Source organism: Geotrypetes seraphini, chromosome 9 (assembly GCF_902459505.1).
Source record: "Geotrypetes seraphini chromosome 9, aGeoSer1.1, whole genome shotgun sequence".
NCBI lineage: Eukaryota > Metazoa > Chordata > Amphibia > Gymnophiona > Dermophiidae > Geotrypetes > Geotrypetes seraphini.
In genome coordinates, this window is record NC_047092.1 from 51,469,195 (window position 1) to 51,492,117 (window position 22,923).

General features: G+C 42.2%; 1 protein-coding gene across 4 annotated transcripts in view; it reads right to left on the reverse strand.

Moving 5' to 3' along the window:
* MET (MET proto-oncogene, receptor tyrosine kinase) overlaps window positions 1-22,923 on the reverse strand; it is a 207,473-nt gene that overhangs the window by 105,844 nt on the left and 78,706 nt on the right. For 3 of the 4 annotated variants that reach the window (XM_033959614.1, XM_033959617.1, XM_033959615.1), the window contains one exon: window positions 16,876-17,064. In XM_033959614.1, coding sequence (XP_033815505.1) covers window positions 16,876-17,064 — 189 coding nt within the window. Of the gene's footprint in view, window positions 1-16,875; window positions 17,065-19,258; window positions 19,281-22,923 lie in introns of those variants that run through there. The other variant, XM_033959616.1, reaches the window with a different exon arrangement.

Below are 22,923 nucleotides of genomic sequence, written 5' to 3' on the forward strand. Positions count from 1 at the left end.
CTACCCTATTCCATGTTCTTTTCTCCAGACATACTCTCTTTTTCATAATGCTTTTGCAGCTCTCCCTCCCTCCATGCTGTTTCTCTAGCCCCCTCCCTTCTTCCATGCTATTTCTCCCTCCCTCCATCCATCTATGCTGTTTCTCCAATCCCTTTCTCCAGCCCCCCTCCCTCCCCCAATGCTGTTTCTCCAGCCTCCCTCACTCCTTCTTATACCATACAGCACAAGATTAGAGAAACTGGGCCTCTTCTCCCTCGAACAGAGGAGATTGAGAAGGGACATGATCGAAACATTCAAGGTACTGAAGGGAATAGACGATAGATAAGGACAGGTTGTTCACCCTCTCTAAGGTAGAGAGAACGAGAGGGCACTCTCTAAAATTGAAAGGGGATAGATTCCGTATGAACATAAGGAAGTTCTTCTTCACCCAGAGAGTGGTAGAAAACTGGAACGTTCTTCAGAGTCTGTCATAGGGGAGAACATCCTCCAGGGATTCAAGACAACATTATACAAGTTCCTGCTGAACCAGAACGTACGCAGGTAGGGCTAGTCTGCTGGGCACGATGGACCACCGGTCTGACCCAGCAGCGGCAATTCTTATGTTCTTATGGTATTTCTTCAACCGCCCCCCTCTCCTCCCTCCTTCGACCTCCAATGCTGCTTCCCCTTATGACCTCTCTAGCTCTCGACTCCCCCCACCTATTTCCTTCCCAGGCCAGGCTGCTGTAATTTAATCTTCGGGCAGTCAGCATCAGCAACAATGTAAGCCTGCTGCCACTGGCCTGCCCCGGAAGTTGCCTCTCTGCAGCTACTTCCTGTGTAAGTGGGACCTGTAGAGAGGCAGCTTCCGGGGCAGACCGGTAGCAGCAGGCTCACCTCATTTTTTAATTGCTTAAAACACAAAGGCAGACAAGCCAAGTCACTCGTGGCTTGGCATCTCTCACTGGTATCTTGTGAATCTTGCCTGTGTTCCTGGCAGTGTTGAAGACACTCCTCCCAGTTGGCATAGGCCTCCTTCCCTCTGCCATAGACCACCTCCTCTTATATAATTTATTGTTTCTGGAGGGCAGGCTATGGCAGAGGGAAGGAAATCTGCTGTTAGACTGACAGGCAAGGTTCACGATGCACTTGGGGAGGAGGGAAAGGTTGGAGAATGAGAGGTGCCAGTCTCATGGAAGGTAGGACAGGGAGGCGGGTAGAAGACAGAGTGATATTGGATCCACTGGGGAGATGCACGAGAGAGGGATGAGAAAAGCTTGCTGGACCACAGGGGGTAGGGACAGAATGGGGGTCAAGAGGAAAAGATGTTTGCTCTTATGGAGGAAGGACAAGAGGGAACAGGAGAGAGTTGGGGTGTGGATGGTGTAAGAAAAGGAAAGAATGAGGAGAGAAACTGGACCTGGAGGGTAGTACTGGGAATGGGGAGGGAGAGGCAGAAATAAGATTCTGGCAAGCATCTTTTAATCGTGATTAATCATGATTTAAATTTTTTAATTGCTTGATTAATCAAGATTAAAATTTTTAATCTTCCTGCAGAGCCGAGAGACTTTTCATGGTGCAATGCTGCAGGTTGACAGAACAGCACGATTAATGCAGCCTAGCTTACCACTGTGGAACTTGAGTATGAATGTTTACCCCATTCTCTAATTCTTAATGCCTTTCAATGATGGATGAAGAGAGTGACTTGTCCACAAAATCTGCAGGGAATGTAATACGGTTAACCCTCTCAGTTTAGGCTGCTGCAACTGCTGGAACCTGAAGACAGGTGATCGATGCAGAATTGATCTCTCATATAGAAACCTTTGTGACTAATTGGACAACCTCTCCTTCTCAGTATTCAAACCTTCCCCCGCTCTCAAATAAATCATTTTCAATTTAGCCTTTTATTATTGAAAGATTTCAATGCCTTTATTTTTTATCCAGCAAACCTTATTACAGTTTTTGAATGGTCTCATTGTATTACAGAGTATCTGTGATTCTGTCATGCTAGGTCTCTGACAAGTTGCTGGAGGCTGGTAAAATACATTGGGCCATGGAGGAATGAGAGTACTCATTACCTATGATTAATGTTTACAGGAAAACAGTTCCTTTTTTCAATAATACAAACACATTAATTAAAAGCAGGGAAGCCTCCCTGTAATGTTAGCTATTAATGCACGACTAAAAAAAAGTGTTTAGCATGCAGGAAATGTCCACTTTATAATGTACAGATGTAACACCTGCCTATCATTGTACAGAAGAGATTTTAGAGGCCACAGTTGAACCAGTGCATCAACTCTTTCAGATGCTAACTCCCTGTGTCTGCTGTAGAAGTGAGATACTTTGGCACTGCGAGTTGAGGCCAATTCTCTGGGATCCAACATATTTCTGTTAAGAAAATCTGCTTGCACATTGGACTTTCCAACTATGTGAGCTGCCAAGAGAAGTAGATGAGTTTCCGCCCAGTTGAGCAGGATCCAAGCCTCCCTGCCTGCTGATGTATGCTACTACTGTGACATTGTTGGACAAGACCCTGGCTACCTTGCCCTCCACCAAGGACTGAAAAGCTAGAAGGTCCTTGTATACTGCCCTCAATTCTAGGCAGTTGATGGACCATTGAGTATCCTCCTGACTCCAAGTGCCCTGTGCTGAGCAGGGCAGGTAGTGCGCTCCCCATCCCTTCAGACTCACATTCCTGGTGACTACTATCCAATCCAGGGATGCGAGAGGCTTCCCCTGGAGCAAGGTGTGACTCTGCAGCCACCAGAACATACCGCAGTAGGCCTGAGTCATCCAGGAAAGTCAGCGATTGTAATCCTGAGAAACTGGAGACCATTGAGTGAAAAGGGATTGCTGCAACGGACTCATGTGTAAGCATGCTCTTGGTTTGTTATAAGGTGGTATTTTCAACTGCAAAAAATATTTGATATAATAAACATTGCCTGCATCTGGTACATAGGAGACTGCAGTTTGTTTTTTTGTTTTAGCATGCCCACAACACCACTTCCAAGGTCACCACCATGGACCCCAGGACATGCACTCCATCCCACACCCTCGGGACTGAAGACTAGACAATGTGATGAACCTGTGACTGCAACTTCTTTCACCAGCTTCTCGGAAGACCTTCCTCTGCTCTATATCAAAATGAACTTCTAGATGTTCTAGAGTCTGGGACAGGGTCAGGGAACTTTTAGTGAAATTGATGACCCAACCTATTAACTGGAGAAGAGAAATCACCCGAGAGCTCTCCTATTGAGAATATGCTCAAATTAACCAGTCATCCAGAAATGGATGAACCTGGATCCCTTCTCTCCTGAGGAAGGCTGCTACCACCATCATCACTTTGGAGAATGTATGGAGAGCTGTGTTGAGAATGGCAAAGTGAAGAAACTGCTGATGTGGTGGCCAGGTGGTAATGTGCAATTATGCTTCATTGAGACTGAGCGCTGTCAAGAATTCTCCCGGTTCCACCACTGCAATAACCGATCTCACTGTTTCCATGTGAAAATGTCTGTCAGAAACTTATTGACCTTCTTGAGATCTAGAACTGGTCTGATGGAGCCCCCCCCTTCTTCAGAACAGTGAAGTAAATGGAATATCTTCCCTGACCTCTCTCCTCGGGAGGAACTGGAACTACTGGCCTAGCTCTATCAGTGAATATAGGGTGAACGGTACTGCCACCTCGTTGGCCGAGCTTGCAAATGGGGAAACCAAAAAAGAATTAGTGACAGGAGAGAAGAACTCTAACTTGTTACCTTCTCAAATAATATCTAAGACCCATTGATCAGAAGTGATCTTGACTCACTCCACCACTCCACTCACTCCACTGACTCACAATTGACCCCCAGTGAAGTCAGTGGAGGGAGCCAGCACTCTGTCATTGTACAGATCAGGTAGCCTGGGTATAGGTGTCTTAAATAGCCAGGTAGGTGGGCCAGTGAACCATATAGAGGAATAGCAAGAGCAATAAGCCACTCTAACCATTACATTTATGGTGGTAAGTGTGAGCCCAGCAAAACCCACCCAAAATCTACTGTTCTACCATATAGGTGGCACTGCAGCCATAAGGGCTCTTGGTGTGGTAGACAGGTGGGTATAGTAAGTTTTTGGGGAGTTCTGGAGGGCTCACCATACACTAAAAAGGGGTTCTGGTGAAATATATATGTGGCAATCTTTATGTGAAGTTCACAGCAGTGCCCTCTAAGGTGCCTCACTGTCCTGCTGGGGTATGTGCGTAGCCAGTCTATTAAGATGCTGGCCCTTCCCATATCCAAATGGGCTTGATTTGGACATTTTGAACACAGACATTTTTGTATTTGAAAATGGCCAAAATAGTTAAGACGTGCTAAGGGCCAGGAAGTCCAAATGGTCATTAAAAAAAAAAAAAATTGGACATCTAGCAATTTCGACAATGGATGTTTCCCCGCTCCAATATTTGGATGTCTTGCGGCATACGTCCAAAGTCAGACTTAGATGCACTATTGGAAATGCCCCTCCACATATATACATTAATGTATGTGTAGTTTACATAAAGGAAACCAACATTTAAAAACTTTCTGAAGCTAGTTCAGTCAAAGCTATCATTAATACAAACTAATTCAATTATAAAACCACAAAAATGTGTGCACATAATCTAGTGAAATTCTTGGTTTCGGGGCAACAAACGGTGGTATCCAATGAACGACTCAGATGAAGTGGAAAATGATTCATTCTAAAAATTTCCTGAGGATTAATGCTTTAGTCAAGATCCCTGAAACAACTAAATATTCTCTCTCTAAAGTTTTACTATAAACACAGCATCATATTCACCAGTAGCCAGTATACCAAATTAAACAATTTTCACTGCAGTTTTATCACCAGTGAAATGATCATTTCTGCTCCGTTCTGTGCAGGGCAGATGGCAATGGTCAACTGATCTGACTGCACAGAAATGTAAAATCTTAAGAACTTTATTCTGATGTGGTATTTCTCGTTTCTGCTTCTTTTTAAAGAGTACAGTAGCAAGAAGGGCAAGTCAGTATAACTCCTATGAGAGTCAGATATTGGACTCCTGCCAGAGGGCTGCTTCTAACCAGAAAAAAAAGAAGTAAAAACTAAGCTCATGAAGTGTGGTATACCACATGTGCTAAAATTAATTTGCTTTGTGAAGACCACACAAGACACAATTCAACAAAAATGTCAAACAAAACTTTATATATTTTTTTAAACAAGTAAAGGCAGTTTACAATTATTTTACAAGCTAATATCAAAATGCAGCCGATTAATTTTTATGCTATAATGAAAATGTCTCCCTTAAAATTAAACTTTTCACTTCTGAGAAAGTATAAATGAATTAAAAACCGATACATGTGTGATACACGGTTTAATTTTAAGTACAACTTGTGACATTTCTGGCTCTAGATCCCGATCTGTCACCTTTAAACCCAGAGCAGCAGAGCTACCCAAAGGTACAAAGTATCCCTCACCTAGAGGTATAAAATTGACAGAACCCAGAGCTGCTTATCCTGAACAGAAACCAAAATACTTCAATGTCACTATAAGGAAAGAAAGTGCCTCAAATAGCCAGAGAGGGAGCCAGAGAGTACCAAAGCTTGCTCCTTTCTAGAGAATGACACAGGGACAAATTTGTCCCCATCCCCACAGGAACTCAATTTCCCCATCCCGTCCCCATGAGTTTTGTTGCTGTCACTGTCCCTGCCCCACTGTACGGGGGGGGGGGGGGGGAGTGGCATGGCAGGAGGGAATGGGTATCCTTTCTGCCGATTTTCCCTAGTGTGGGAGGAGGGGGATTCCTGGTGCTGTGTTTATCGGGGGTCATCAGGGAGGGTTGTCATGGGGGGGCTTTTTTTTCCTTTTTTTTAATGGGGCAGATATTGTGCATGTGTAACACACACAGCATCTGTGCCCATTTAAAAAAAAAAATGTATAAAAAAGGTTTCCTGCCCCAAAGGCAGGAGGCTGTTTTTGGGACTTCCCCTGCCTCTCAGCTATTCGGACCTTCCCTGCCAGCTCAGCACATGTATGAGAGTTGCTCTCACAGAGATCAATCAGACGGGAGAGACGGGGATTATGACAAACCTCCGAGTGAAACATTTGCATGCAAACCTTTTAGTGCATCAATAGCTCTTTTTGAATTGCCCAAAAATCGGATCAGAGCAGACCCATGTGGTCTTATTAATCCTCTTTAGTGCATCTAGCCCTAGGAGTGAAACACTGTATTTTGAACCCAGCACCAGAAGGGGTAGGAGTAACAGGGGATTAATCCCACCCCCTCACCTCTAGATACCTGGAACACCTCTGGAAAGACAGGGAGGATCTATGGTGGGGCTCTTCATGGGCATGGTGCTGCCTTTATTGGGGTGAATACAAATCAAGCAACCAGCTCAATTTCTATTTTCAAGACTCCACTTCAAACTATAACCCTAAATCACATGTAGAGTCTCATTAAACTTATTTATCTTGTTTAACTTATAGACCTCAGTGGTACTGCCTGTATGCCACTATACTTTTAGAACATACAGTATTCAGGCACCCCTAGTCATCATCGGTCTCAATAAATATATACTTTAAATATTTTAAATAATTAAATACGCATAGATACTCATCTTCATCTATGCGGGTGGGGGTAGGCACTCCGATATAGATCTATGTTTCGCCCAAAGGGCTTTATCAGGGAAATCCCCCTGCAAATATACAATAGATATAGATATAAAGCAAGTTCTAATGAGTTGCTTTAAATATGTTGGGTAGTGATTGAACTTGCTTTATATCTATATCTATTGTATATTTGCAGGGGGATTTCCCTGATAAAGCCCTTTGGGCGAAACATAGATCTATGTCAGAGTGCCTACCCCCACCCGCATAGATGAAGATGAGTATCTATACTTATTTAATTATTTAAAATAAATGATTTAAAATATTTAAAGTATATATTTATTGAGACCGATGACGACTAGGAGTGCCTGAATACTGTATGTTCTAAAAGTATAGTGGCATACAGGCGGTACCACTGAGGTCTATAAGTTAAACAAGATATATAAGTTTAATGAGACTCTACATGTGATTTAGGGTTATTGGGGTGATGCAGAGTACATAAATTGTGTAATATCGTGAGCCGCCTTGGATAAAGGTGGATTTAAAATGTTTTAAATAAATGGGCGAGAAGTACAGGGGAATAGATGTTAATGTTGTTGGGAGGTGGGATACGAGAGGAAGAATGATGATGTATTGAGCATCAAATTTTAAGAAGCTACAAATGTGGAAATCTTGGGCTGATCAGTATGCTCCATTTTGCTATAAAGAGCTTTTTAAAACTGCTAGTCTTGCACAACATTATAGTATTTCACAAAAGGTTGATTTGTTCGACAAAGCCTTTTGTAAAATACCAGGGGAATTGTGAAAGACCCAGAATGGACATGTCAAATCCCCTCTCTAAGTTCTATGTAAAATGGGCCTTCACATGACTATGTATATTTCACATTTATTTCTTCTCCACCAAACTTCTATTCTCCAAGTACCAATACTATTTTGAGCACCCTTTTAACATTTCACTAAGAAGAAAAAAAATTTGGGTGGATGAAGGTTAAGGAAGGGGGGAGTTGTCCTATGAACCATCAATTTCTTTTAAGCAGATTTGACAGTAATTGACTCAGAAGGTGTTTTCTTCTCTTCTGTGTGAAAAACCTTTGAGGAATTTAACTCCTCATATATGCCAAGTTGTATGTATAGTATGTTCCTGCATCATGAGTATTTTGCACAAGTAGAGAACTCCTGAGAAACTGTGCATGCATAACTTCCTGCCAGAGTTATCACAGTACCAAAATAGGCTCAGATTTTCATTGGAAAAATGCTGGTGCAAACCTGATGCAAACCTAGAGCAAAATGTGAATAAATTCCTGTATGCAGAATGCAAAGATGTACTGTACAAGGCCATCAGCCTTAGCAGGAAGGGCAGAATAATAAGCATAAACGGTGTTAAGGTTCCCAGTGTTACACACATTATAATGATTGCCTTGGACAAGCAAGAACCTTGGCATATTGAAGGCCAAATGAATCCGAGCCATGAAGCCAAGGTGGAACGTTATGTATTATATATTAATGTACTTAGGGATATTTGATTGAAGGTAAGGTTTGTAAAAAATAAAAATAAAAATTCTTCAGGGTTAACACTTTTCTCTTCCTTTCTGAACTTAGTTTAATGGCTCCAAATTAATCTAACAAAAAGAAAATGAAGAGAGCTGACACCAATAAATCTGTTACCCTTTTCAGCTCTATTATCTCTGTGAAATACCTGATTCACTTTGCACTCAACAGCTGTGTGCAGTATCTGTGTTCCCAGCCTTGCACTGGAAACATGCACAATAGAAAACAGCAGAAACAGCTGCAAAACCTCAGGAAAAAAAATGTGCAAAGAAAACCTGTCAACAGCCTTTGGTGCAGGAAGGAAGTAAAATAGTGCCGCTTTTCCTTCTCATGCATGACAGGTGCTGCAGGAAATTTATTACCGTTTTATTCTGTAATAGAAACACCACTCTTTTTAACACAGTATGAACTTTACATTGATCTAGGAGTAGCACAGCTTATTGCAATAATGAAGTTAAAACATTCATAGAGATTATGTAAATTCTCTGGTGGACAATCATTTAAGAGAGGTTGAATTCCAATCATTTTCTCTTCAGAGGGGCTTTCTACACCAAAAATTATCCCATACCTTCTATAAAAGGCCTGAATCAGCCCTTAATCTAAGGTGGAGAAAAAGACCTCACATAAATTGGTGGAATTTAACAAAACAGCAAAAGCTGAAGACAAGTAAGTTCACTTTATCATCAAAGGTCAGAAAAAACTTCACCTGTATATAAAAAGCCTTCTGTGTTTAAAACCACCAATATGTAGGAGAGCAAAGAAAGGATGAGGAAAAATAGTAAATAGTCCTAAGATTTACTAATAGTAGTCCTTGCAAACAATCAAAAAATCCATGCTGGGAGTAAATATCACAGTTGCAGAAGGAAAAAACAGATTCTTTCAGAAAATACCAGTAGAAAAGGCCCTCCTAGCACACAGAAGGCCCTTGCTGCATTAAAAAAAACCCATCAAAACAGTAGAAAACCGTAATATAAATACAAATAGTCCCAAACAAAGCAAAATACAGGAAGGTACCCAGCTTTTAGGTACAAATTCAGCCCTTCTCCACAGCAAATCCACAACAATTCCAGCTCACAGCTGCCACTATCCTGCTGCTACAAACCTTGAAAATCAATCCATAATCCCAGATTGAAAATAAAAGGTCCCTTTTGTATCCCTTTTGTCAAAGACTGACATTGGATTATCTACAGAAATATGTTTCACATCCGGAAGGGAACACCAAATATTATAATGGAAATGACTGGATAAGCTTGTTTGTAAATATTACTTTGAAATAAAATGGCTGGATAAACATAGAAGCCTGTTTACAGAATTGCTGTTACATAATTTGCATTTCTAGGCACCTAAACTGTGCATCACCCTAATTGTGCATTCAGTAAGGGTTTGAGAGTTATTAAGATTACAAGATTTTGAGGTCCCAGCCTGTTTTCCTTTAGGCCTCAAAACAACTTGTTTCATTCAGAAGATTGTTATAAACCTTTTTTAAATGTAAATTGGACAACAAAAAAAAAATCCTGCTTATTTTGAGTGTTTTTTTGAGTGTTTTACCCAGATAGGGTGAAACATGTTGGCAGTACTCTGTCCCTCTTGGCTGAACCACCCAAGATAAGTGTAACAAATTTTACAAACTATTTATTGAATGAACACACGAGCAAACTATAGCATTGCACAAATAAATCTCTAAAAATTAATGACCCGATGACGATAGGGGGCGTAAAGCCAGTTGCTATGAGATATTATTGAGAATCTGGTGGCACCTCTGAGGGCCTGAAGGAAGCTTATTGAGCAGTTTGGATATAGAAGATTTCGTGGGGAGGGTTATAGTGAAACCCTCTCTTTAGGTTGTCATAGTACACATTCTTCTACAATTATACTTTAGTTATAAGCCTATATACTATTTTGAGTGTTTAGCACTTTTCTTGCCTCTGGGTTAGTAAATCTCGATGTATCTTCAATCCATCTCCAGAAAGGCAAAAATGATTCATACATGCCAGTACTACTGCATTAGAATCCTACTACCAGGCCTTTATGTAAAGCAGGGTTTCAAAACCCAGTCCTTTACAGAATCATGCTTAGCGACAATTCTTGCACCCAAACTTTGAGCATCACTTATGTCTGCTGAAACCTGGTGTAAATGCTGACCCAGTATTCTACAGTATAACTATGTGTGCAAACTTTTGGAACTCCTTTGACATGCCCATGCCCTTACCTTGGCCACACCCCCTTTTGAGATACACTCTTCAGGGGTTAGGCACACTGCCTTGCAGAAAAGCATGCAGTCAGATGCACATACAAATTCTAATGGATGCCAATTAAGTTCAATAATTGTTAACACCCAATTACTGAGCTTGTTATTCAATTAATTTGTGTGCCCATCTCGGCATGCAAATTTGAGCATGCAAATTTGGGCACCATATATAGAATCCAGGGGAAAATGTGCACTATCATGGGAGAAAACACACCATAACTACGTATACATGGTCTGCACCAGCAGCTATATCTTGTATAAAAATCAACACCTGACATTGCATGCACACACATCTGTGCATATAATGGAATGATATTCTGTGCAAAAAGATTTTATGACACCAATCATATTTATTCAAACAACAAAAGGCACCCCTGTACTTTCAGTAATCTCTTGTTGACTGAGATGTGCTCAGAACCGTATTTATACAGAGACTAGCATTTCAGCACATGTGAACATGTATGTAATTTTGGGTGCCGATACAATTTTTGTGCTCTGACTTCTGCATGCACACAACTCTTAACAGTCTAGAACAAATTCCACTCAGTGCCATATGTTTTTATCCATGCTTCTTATGAAAACCAGAGAAAATGTTGCAGGCCTATATGTACCCAGTAAAGAGAAAAACATGCATGAAGCAGTAATACTGACTGCAAAAGAAAGAGTTAACCTTTTAAGCCCACCCAGATCCTGCATTAAAGCCCCAGAGTTGAGCTCAACTTTTTGGTCTTCTGTGCACCAAATAGCTAATGGCTTCATTAGCATGGATTTAAATATGCTGTGTGCTAGTTTCTACACAAAGTTTTACGCATTGTTAGCTCAGACACAAAACTCCCCCTGAAAATAGTGAACTAAAGTTGAGATAACCAGCATGCAAAGCTTAGCACACTTTATGGCATTGGCCCCATGGGTAGATCATAAAATAGTTAGTAATGAGCAGACCTACTGGAAAAGTATAGACATAATAGAATTGTTTATTCTATAGTTACCAGCCTTTCTCTACATCTTTTGCAGGTATTCATTTTTTATTTATTTAAACAGGCTATTATGTAGGCGGGGTACAATAAAACATACACAATTTATAAACACTTAAAACTTCATACAAAGGACATACTGAAATACACTCCACCATCCAAGCAATAAAGCTACTCTGCTCAAGAAAATTCTAAACATAAGCTCAACATCCATATAAAGCCTGGATAAATAGGTGCAGCTTAAGCTGTTTCTTAAATTAAGAAAACTCTTGATAAATGACACAACCGATTTAGCAGCTGGTTCCATAGAAAAGGGACCAATAGCAGAAAACGCAGAGTCCTTTATGACTGCACAGTTTTTGAGTGTTGCACGAGACAATCCACACTCCTCTGATTGCATATTTTATTCTCAAATTTTCCACCAGCAATTTGCTGATCTGTTTACTTTTTTGCTGCAGGTTCAACCTTTGCAACCCCACAATATCCCCACATTCTATAACTTCGTACCAAAATTTAAATGCCCTTTGCGTGCTTAAATTACAGGACACTTAACACTTATGTGGGAGTAAATGTACACTAGCACGCATAGTGCTAGGTGGATGCTGATTACTATTCTCTGACGTGTGCAATATGCTTAGCGCATAATACAAGTGGGATATTTACAGTGGAGAAGCATGGGTGAGACCAACATTTACATGTGTATTTTGCAGCATATTGTAAGTTATATGCTAAATTGCCACATATGCTAGAGTGCCCTCATCTACACCTGTTATTGATATAGCACAGGATGGATTTGATTTAAATCAATTCAGTTTAAATCAAAATTTAAATCACTAGTCAGAAAGACTTGATTAAAATCAGGTTTTCTACAGACTCATTTTTTCTGGAATATTTTTAATATTTACATACAGATGTCTTCAAAATAAGTCAGTTCTTGAAAAACTGCTCAAAACAGTCCATTACAGAGCTCCATCTAACATCTTGTGGAAGCGTTAGCTTGGTTCCACCCATTTTTTTCAGAGCTGCTGCAAATTTTACAGAAGTATTTAGCAATTTCAACAACATTAGTCTTTATTTCTGGGACACTGAAGTCTCTGGCTAGGAGGTGCAGCAAATGAGCACTGCAGCTATATGTTATTAGCTTGGTATTCTCTTCATGCTCTTCTAAATTTTTTCTCATCTTGGATACATTTACAACATTCTCTGCACCTTAACTGTGTACTCGACATTTGAATTTTTGTTCATATTTTGGGGAGTCCCTGGACATCGTGTACCTGGACATCGTGTACCTGGACATCGTGTACCTGAACTTTAGCAAAGCATTCGATAGCGTACCACACCGCAGGTTACTGAGCAAGATGAGTTCTATAGGATTAGGTAACACATTGACGAAATGGGTTGGGAGCTGGCTTGGAGGTAGGCTCCAAAGGGTGGTGGTGAACGGCACCCCCTCCGAAATGACGGAGGTGATTAGTGGAGTACCACAGGGCTCAGTCTTGGGCCCAATCCTATTCAACATCTTTATAAGAGACTTGGCAGAAGGGCTTCGAGGTAAAATAACATTATTCGCCGATGACGCCAAACTGAGTAATGTAGTGGGCAAATGCACAACAGACGAAGATTCAGTGCCCGACAACATGATGCATGACCTACTCCTACTGGAGCGATGGTCTAGGACATGGCAACTCAACTTCAATGCCAAAAAATGCAAAGTTATGCACCTTGGCAGCCAGAATCCATGCAAGTCTTATACCCTTAATGGCGAGATCCTAGCAAAAACAGTAGCAGAATGAGACTTGGGGGTAATCGTCAGTGAGGACATGAAGTCTGCCAATCAAGTGGAGCAGGCTTCGTCCAAGGCAAGACAAATCATGGGCTGCATACGAAGGGGTTTCGTCAGTCGTAAGGCGGAAGTCATTATGCCATTGTATAGATCCATGGTGAGGCCCCACCTGGAATACTGTGTGCAATTCTGGAGGCCGCATTATCGCAAGGATGTGCTGAGACTGGAGTCGGTGCAAAGAATGGCCACCCGGATGGTCTCGGGACTCAAGGATCTACCCTACGAAACACGGCTTGACAAATTACAGCTATACTCGCTCGAGGAGCGCAGAGAGAGGGGGGACATGATCGAGACGTTCAAGTATCTTACGGGCCGCATCGAGGCGGAGGAAGATATCTTCTTTTTCAAGGGTCCCACGACAACAAGAGGGCATCCGTTGAAAATCAGGGGCGGGAAACTACGAGGTGACACCAGGAAATTCTTTTTCACTGAAAGAGTGGTTGATCGCTGGAATAGTCTTCCACTACAGGTGATTGAGGCCAGCAGCGTGCCTGATTTTAAGGCCAAATGGGATCGGCACATGGGATCTATTCACAGGGCAAAGGTAAGGGAAGGGACATTAAGGTGGGCAGACTAGATGGGCCGTGGGCCCTTATCTGCCGTCTATTTCTATGTTTCTATGTTTCTATATTTTATATATTTTGCTGCTACTTCCTGTAAAAATTCTGCTGTATGTTCATTTTTTGAGGTATCAATTGTTTCTGCAAGAAAGACATTCCCTTCTTCTGTTGTTATGCAGGCACATACAACAGGATCATTGTGGACATTATTCCACCCTTCAAAGGCTAACCAAAAAATTTAAGCGTTCCATGAATATACAGCCTCATGCTACTTAATTAAAAGCTAATCCTTATTTCAGGATGAATAACTTTTGGACTATAATGTTTCTTAAATAAAATTTATAATTTTCTTTCCTCAAAAAGCATTTTATTTAAAAAATTCAATTTAAATTTTAAAAATCTGATTTTCTTAAAAATCTGATTTTTATCCACCCTGATATGACATATTAGTGCCTAAGGAGGAAATTCTGTAAATGGTGTCTAAAATTATAGGCACCTATAATATAAGTGCCCATATCTTGTCAATCACTCTTAGGCACCTATTACAGAATTGTGCCTAACTTAAAACTTAGGGCTCCTTTTACTAAGCTGTGGTAGCGTTTTTAGCAAGCACTGTAGATTAGCGCGCGCTAGTCCCCGTGCTACACGGAAAAACTAAAGCCAGCTCTATGGAGGTGTTAGCGTCTAGCGCGCTTAGTGCGCGCTAAAACCGCTAGCGCAGCTTAGTAAAAGGAGCCCTTAGGCACCTGTAATATAGGCCAGAGTTTTAAAGGCCTATATTATAGGTGCCTAAGTCCTTTAGAGCAGTGGTTCCCAAACCCCCAGGGCAGTCGGGTTTTCAGGATACCCCTAATGAATATGCAGGAGAGAGATCTACATATAATGGAGGTGCCAGGCATGCAGATCTGCTCCATGCATATTCATTAGCGTTATCCTGAAAAACTGACTGGCCTGGGGGTCCTTCAGGACAGGGTTGGGAACCACTGCTTTAGAGAATCATGCCTAGTGGTGCCTAAGTCCTTCTCTGGCTTGCGTGGATTGACGATTGTACTGACCTATGCAGGACGTTTCTTGTATTATCCACTAATCCTTTTAAATGGAACACCTTGAGGAAGACCTTCGGTCAAAACACGGACCATGTTGGGTCCTCTTCATGGAATAAGTTGTGGATATATATTATTTGTTTTTTTAAGACTGTGGACTTTTTTCTTGTTCCAATAAAAGCCTACATCAGCAACATCGGACTCCACAGGCTGTTTTGCTTTGGGCACCTACACTAGTATTCTATAAAAACAATTACACATGTGTTTTTACAGAATAGCGATCATTGTACATAAATCTGATGCCTAATTTCTAGTGTCCCCCTCTGTGTATTAATCAAGCTCCAGATTCATTTTCCTATCTGATGCCAAATAATGATGAACACACAGGAAAAGTATATTTTGCAGGAAATTTTTCCCCAGATTCTAAATTTTGCCTGGTTGTTATGGATGTCAGCCCTTATACATATGCTTCTTTGAGTACTGAATTCACAATGGGACAGATTCTGTAAATGGTGCCTAAAAAGATAGGTGCCTAAGTTTTGGTGCCTGTGTTATGTCAATCACTCTTAGGCACCCATTACAGAATTGTGTTAAGTGGTGCCTATCTTAAAACTTATGCACCTGTAATGTAGGCCAAGGTTTTAAAGACCTACATTATAAATACCTAAGTCCAGAATCGCACCTAGCAGCACCTAATTCACTCTTCACCACTACACATGCCTACTTTACTGTTAGGCGCCTATCTTTTATAGAATCACACATAAGAAGATAGGTGCCTATTGCCCAATTAATTTTTTTTTCAATTATGAGCTTGTTAAAGTCCATAATTGAAGCCAATTTCCCAATTAAGATAGGCACATAACTTTAGGAATCCTTACTAGAATTTTCCCCAAAGTACCGTATTTTCACGCAGATAACGCGCACCCGTGTAAAACGCGCACACGGGTATAGCGCGCAGAAACCACGATTTTATGTACAAAAACTTTTGTATACCGCGCTCACGGGTATACCGCGCATGCAGCCCGACTGTCCTTTCGCCCGCCCCGACTCTCCTCTGGCCACCCCGACTCTCCTTTTGCCCTCCCCGACTCTCCGTGCGCTGTCCCGACTATCCGTTCACCCTCCCTGACTTTCCGTGCACTGCCCCGCCTCTCCGTGCGCTGTCCCGACTCTCCGTTCACCCTCCCTGACTTTCCGTGCACTGCCCCGCCTCTCCGTGCGCTGTCCCGACTCTCCTTTCGCCCGCCCTGCCCTGCTCCCAGCTCTGTAAGCATGCGCAATGGTCTGAGCATGCTTGCCGCTTAGTTTTCACCAAGGCTGTTTTTCTGGTGGTGTGCTTTTCACCACGTGGCTGTGGCCCCCCTCTACCCGACCATGTGCCTCAGGCCGCGCCCCCAGGTGGGACCTAAGGCTCCAGGGCCTATTCTGATTGGCCCACGCGCCTTAGGCCCCACCAGTAGGCGGAGCTTTGGGATGGATGGGCCAATCCGGCCTCATTCCGTCGTTGGCTGCCTGCCGGACAGGCGGGTTTGGCTCCCGTCTGTCCGGCCAACTACCAAAGGTACGGGGAAGGGGGGTGGGGGTGTCGTGGGGGTCGGCCAGGGGGGTCGCGGGTCGGCTGGGGGGGCGGTCGGAGGTTCTTGGGGGGGGCGGTCGTTGGAGGGAGGGGGGTTTGCATCGAGGGCAGGAGGGCCTGGGATCCCTCCTGCCCGTAATGTAGTGCGGGGTGGGGGTAGGGGGTCGCCGTGGCCAGGAGGGTTTGGGCTCCCTCCTGGCCCGATATTGTTGGGGAGTTGGGGAGTCGGCCGGGCAAGAGGGCTTGGGCTCCCTCTTGCTCCGATCGTGGATGCGGGTGCGGGTGGGAGCGCGTGCGAGCGGTCGTTCGGGGTGGGGGTGCGAGCGGTCCTGCTGGGGGGGGGGTGAATCGGGCGTCGGGTGGGGTGGGAACTATGTAAAAAAAATTTTGTATACCGCGCTCATGCGTATAACGCGCGAGGGGTATGCGCGGTAGGTAAAAATGCGTATAACGCGCGCGTTATATGCGTGAAAATACGGTATATTAGCACAATATCATGGTAACATTTACCTGCATGAAACGACCCTCAGATGTTCCAAGATTGGCAATGGTAAGAGGTCCTTCAACAAACACAGATATTGATGTCAACAAGGTGGTACTGAACTGCCCCATGAACAAGTCCAAGCGCTGCACAGGAGTTGTAACTTCTGCCCGATATTCGACCGATGGATCACAGTAAGATAAATTTCTAGGAAAGGTCTGCAATCAAAGAAAAATATACAGTTGCTTTCAAATACAGTATGTGTGCTGTATTACCACAGATCAAAACCCAAGCATAAAGTAAATGGCTCGGAAGAAAATATATGCATTATTAAGATACATGCTACAGTTTTTGACATATCATCTAACAATGATATGGAAATAAGAAATGAAGTTGAGTAATTAGCTCACTCATTACAGGGGTCTTTTCTAAGTTGAAGTAAGTGCTACTGCACACTTAATGCAGCTTAAAATGATATACTCTAGGACATGCTCAGGTGCGTGCTAACTAAGCACTAAAAATACTTTTTTTTTTCTTGGAGGGGATATATCAGAGGGGCGGAGAGTGGGCATTCTTGCACTAATCAGTTAGTGAAGGTACATTACCATGGGCTAACTGGTTAGAGCAGGATTACTGCATGAGCCCTTACGACCATATTATATAAACGGCACCCTATTTAGGCTCCGCTAGGCACCATAATTGTGGCCACTTAGTGACACCTAAGTTTGGGATCTGTGCCAAACTTAAATTGGCTTAATCAGCATGGTAATTGACCGTGCCGTTTTTCAGCCAATCAAAAAAATATAAAAATTATGCAATTTAAGAGTTTGGCGCCACGTGACGCCTAAGTGGAAGTGCCATCTAATGTCTAGGGATGCCTAATGACACCTATGTTAAAAAGTAGGCATTGTTAGGTGTCTGACAGAGGGACCACCAAATTAGGCAGGTGAAAAGCTGGCCTAATGGAGCAGTACCTATGTCTAGGATACTTAAACTCTGTAAACCGTGTCGAGCTCCACTTCAGTGGAGAAGATGCGGTATATAAACCTAAGGCTTAGTTTAGTTTAGTTTAAGCCTCTTTTTACGAAACTGTGATACCAGTTTCTAGTGCGGGGAGGTGTTCTGAATGGTTCCTATGAGTGTCGGGAGCAGCACGGGCCATTCAGCACGGCTCTCTGTGCTAAAAACTGCTAGCGCAGTTTAGCAGAAGAGGAGGTTAGTGATGCCTACGTCTGCTTAGGCGCTGCTAGGTATGATTCTACAAATGGCACCATTTTTTTACATTGACAGCTGCGCCGAGCTGCACAAGCACTGTTTACAGAATCTGGCCCTTACTGCCTACAAAATAGGTGTTGGTAAGTGCTCATATGGTAACTGTTTTTAATGCTCACACACAAAAGGTAACCTTAGTGCGTGACCATTAATACAAAAAATGGAAAATTGGTCATGTAAACCGCCTCGAACTACTATGGCTTTGGCGGTATATAAGAATAAAATTATTATTATTATTTCATGCACAAAGGTCTGCAGCTTAATAAAAGAACCCCTCAATCAAGGCTGGATACAACCCCCCCAAGCAACCTCTGCCACCGATGCAGCCTGGGAAATAAACTGACGTTTTAGGTTCATGTTATTATTCAATGCATATTTTAGACAGTATGTCGATCACTTTTTAACACATGAATCTGGAATTGTCATATATTTCAGAACCTTTTTCCTAAACTGCATTAACTGCCAACATGCTCCTAATGTGGGAGAAAAGGCTTATCGCAAAATGCATTAAAGGATTTTGCAATAATTTGACTGTCAGAGCGTGTGAATCATGCATTATTTATTTTATTAGTAATTTTTTTGGGGGGTAGTGGGTGTGTTATAGGTGGGGAATAGGCATGTAAGCATTATTTGCTAGTGCATTCACACTCGTAGTATGTGCTAACTTGATAATTTAGGATTAATGGAGGAGCACTTAGGCTCTGATTCTATAGTCCACCTAAAATTAGGTGCTAATATAGGCAATGATTCTATAAAACTTAGGTGCCCAATATAGAATCAAGTTTATTATTGTCTAGGTGTGCTTAGGTGGTGCTCAGGGTGCTAACATTTACACATCCCCAATTTATGCCACGGTTTTCTTGCCTAACAAACAAATAGAAGTAGATCCCAGGTGTATAACAAGTAAACTTTATTGAGTTCAAAATACCCAAATTGGGCCACGTTTTGCCCCAAACTAGGGATGCATCAGGGATTTGTATCTAAAACATACATTAAAAACATAAATCAGGGATCCATATATACAGTAATAATATATATTAATAAATACTTCTTTAAGTGTGAAGTGGTATTCGAGTGCACATAACGTGAGCAAATCAAAGTGCAACATGCCTTAAGTGGTTTGTAAAAATATTCACATACCGATGAGTTGAGTGTTAAAAGCTTACACTCTAACATACACGTGTACTCAGACGTGAATTTAAAAGCCTAAAAAAACATATAAAAATTCAATATCATGTTAACAATTGATCTAAATTCAAATCATATATCTCATAACAATATTCCTCCTTTCAGAATAATACCATGCACAGTAATAGATGTTTCTGTTTTGTTCTTTTTTTTTTCCTTGAAAATTTATTGAAAGTTTTGCAAAATACAAAATGCAAAAGGGAAAGTGGTACACAAAAATTACAATAGCCAGTAATGTACAGACAGAGTGTTGGTGTCATATGAGAAGTACATCAATGTAGGTGAGGGAGAGGTACAAAATATAATACTCAATAATCCCTAATCTAATGTAAATAAGGGTAGAAAAAGGAGGATAAGAAGACAGGGGAGGAAATGAAAGAAAAAGGAGGAAGGGTAAAATAAAATCAGTAGGAGGGAAAGGGAAAGCTATCAAGGAAGGAGAGGAAGAGGAAGGGGCAAGAAAGAAAAGGAAGAGGGAAAGAAACCCTCAGAGGCCCGAAGAAAAGAAAAGGAAGGAAGGAAGAAGAAAGAGAAATAAGCAACAAGTATGTAAGAAGGAGATAAAAGATGTAATGAGAGTGATAAATGACAAAGAATTCAAGTACTCTGTAAATGCAGCTCATTTGGTAAGGTTTTGGTAGACAGGGGTGAGAGAGTAGAAATCAACATTTCACGTTTGTGCTGGAGAAGTACTGATTGAAACCAAAAATGTACTGAAAGAGTGTCAAATGATTTCCAGTTAGAAAGTATAAGTCTTAAAGCTATGATAAAAAGTGTCGAGGGCCTCTAGGCACACAAATACACTGGGACCCCTGCCCCGCCCCACCCCATCATGCGTCCAGGCGGAAACAGGAAGCTGCATCAGAGGGAAGCTTTGGGCAAGCAGCACCGCTTGCACTATTACAGTTCCCATTGCCTTTCTTACCCGCGTTGCTTGATTTTCTTACTTTCCGTTGATGGGGGGAGGGCGCGTTGCCGATCGATGCTGGAGGGGCCCATCGCCGATTGGAAAAAACAATGTTGATGCCCTCCTTCATTGGGACCCCCTGACCATTTCGGGCCCTAGGCACGTGCCTACTTGGCCTATTGGCTAATCCTGCCCTGACCTTGGGTGGGCATAAGTTTCGGTATGCTTCTCCGTAGATGGGAGACAGACGCCTTAAATGTAGGCATGAAAAATGCTGGCCTACGTTTAAGGCGTCTGTCCGGGAGTGCAAACCCGATTCTGAATAGGATGCAGCTGTGTGTCTGACACGTGATTGGCAGCCACTTCTTAGGTGGTCACTGATACTGGCATCCTATACAGAATCAGGCCCTTAATGTCTTAAAATTTTACTCTTTAGTTCTGGTAGTAGTAATGTTATTCTGTGAGTCTTCCAAAAAGACAGTTAAATTAGCCCCATGTGTCACCAGATCATCCACGTCCTGATTGTCTGTCTCAGTTCTTTTTAATAAGTATATAATAGCAGTTGGCTATCTGAATGGAATCAGTATTTAAAAGCTGCAAAATGTCCTCAAAATATTTCTCCAGGAGAATATTTGGAGCCAATAAATGTGTCATAGGAAAATTTAAGAAACACATATTTTTTTGCTCTAACAGAATTCTCTGTTATTTTTTCCAACTTAAAATGAATATTCACAGAACCTTTAATAAGAGACTGAAGCTGCATGAATGCTAGACATTTGTGATTCCAAAGATGAAATTTGTATAAAAGCAGAGAGGTGTTGATTGGTGCTCTGAAACTTACCTATAGTCTCAGTAGAAAATGTTACAATGTGGGATGTAGATGTCCTTAACATCCCTTCCACAGTTTATAGCTATCTACATATACTTCAAGATAATCCTCTTGGGTGAGCTCGATACTCCGAAAGGCTGTTGTTTCCCTATAGAAATTATTATAGATCTAGGCATTACAGTATTTTGCAGATAGTTAGTAAACTGTCTCACTCATCACAAATAGCCTTTAAAGTAGATGCAACTAGCAAACTAGATCCTCCTTCAACCCTCAAACAAGTGGGAGGAAGGGAAAGAGTTTACTCCATGGAGCTCAAGGATACCTCACTTGGAGATCTATCAGGAGCAGTATGTGACCCAGCAGATGGAGCATGAATCATATACTTATCCAGTGGACCCACTAAAGCTGTATATGAAGATTTGTTCTTGGTTTTGTAGTTTCCCATCAAGATAAAAAGTAAAGAAAGTCACTTACAAATCAAAAGCCAGGTACTATCTCTAAGACTCAGCTTCAATGCTTCTCCATTGGCTCCCCATTAGACTCCCAAAAGGCCTGGTGTGCCCTTAGGGCATATCCCTCTGGCCAAATCATGTGCAGGACAGATGGTAACTTCAAGGCCAAGAGGAACCAATGCAAGCCTCAGGATAGATGACCTCAGAACTGCCAGACAAATCTGGCACTCTGTCCCATCTCTCCCATACAATTACACTAAGTTCTTATAACAAACTCTACTATTAAGAACATCTCCATAAATTAAAAATACAAATAAAAAACTTAATAAAACAGTGCCAAGTCACTTGTGAAAAAGCACACCAGGCTCTGAGGGAATTGTGTTTTCTTTCATCTCTCCTAACTGCTGCTCTTCCTGAGGATTCTATCAACTGGTTTCAACACAGCAGCAAAGAGGGGCCACTCTAACGCTGTCCTCTAGTGCCAAGACATTTGAGAAGGAGCACGCCAGGCTCTGAGGGAACTGTGTTTTCTTTCATCTCTCCTAGCTGCTGCTCTTACTGAGGATTCTATCAACTGGTTTCAACACAGCAGCAAAGAGGGGCCACTCTAACGCTGTCCTCTAGTGCCAAGTCACTTGAGAAGGAGCACGCCAGGCTCTGAGGGAACTGTGTTTTCTTTTTTCTCTCCTAACTGCTGCTCTTCCTGAGGATTCCATCAGCTGGTTTCAACACAGCAGCAAAGAGGGGCCACTCTAACGCTGTCCTCTAGTGCCAAGACACTTGAGAAGGAGCACGCCAGGCTCTGAGGGAATTGTGTTTTCTTTCCTCCGGGTAAGACTGCAGTTCGGCAGTGCTCAGAGTCCTGACATCCAGCTCTCCCACGGAGCTTTTTTTTCCCCAAAATCCCTGCACAGACCTTTTTTTTTTTCTGTTACAATCTGCATCTGATATATTTCTGCACCTATTGCCTGCTAAAACAATTACTGATTACTACATGTACAACCTGCTACTACTTGTTACCTGTATAGCTGCATTTACAACCTGCTACTACTTGTTACCTGTATAGCTGCATTTACAACCTGCTACTACTTATCTTTAACCTACCACCGCATGTTACTTGTTACCACAACCTGTCACCACTTGTTATAAGTATAACCGAATGTAAAACCAGCTACTGCATATCTTAGCCTGACACTGCATATATAGCCTGTACTACTCCTCTACTGTTATCGCATGTTCATCACATGTCTAGCTCTACCACCACTTACTTAGCCTGCTCTGCCCATCACTACTTCCTCTTATACAGCCTAGCCCCTTCTCAGCTTGCATCTTACTAGCAGCACTAATCTTTCCCACCTCCTGCCTGACAAGCTCTGCCCAAACCCTATCTCACTATCTCTTCTCGCTCCCACCATGAAGCCACCCTCCT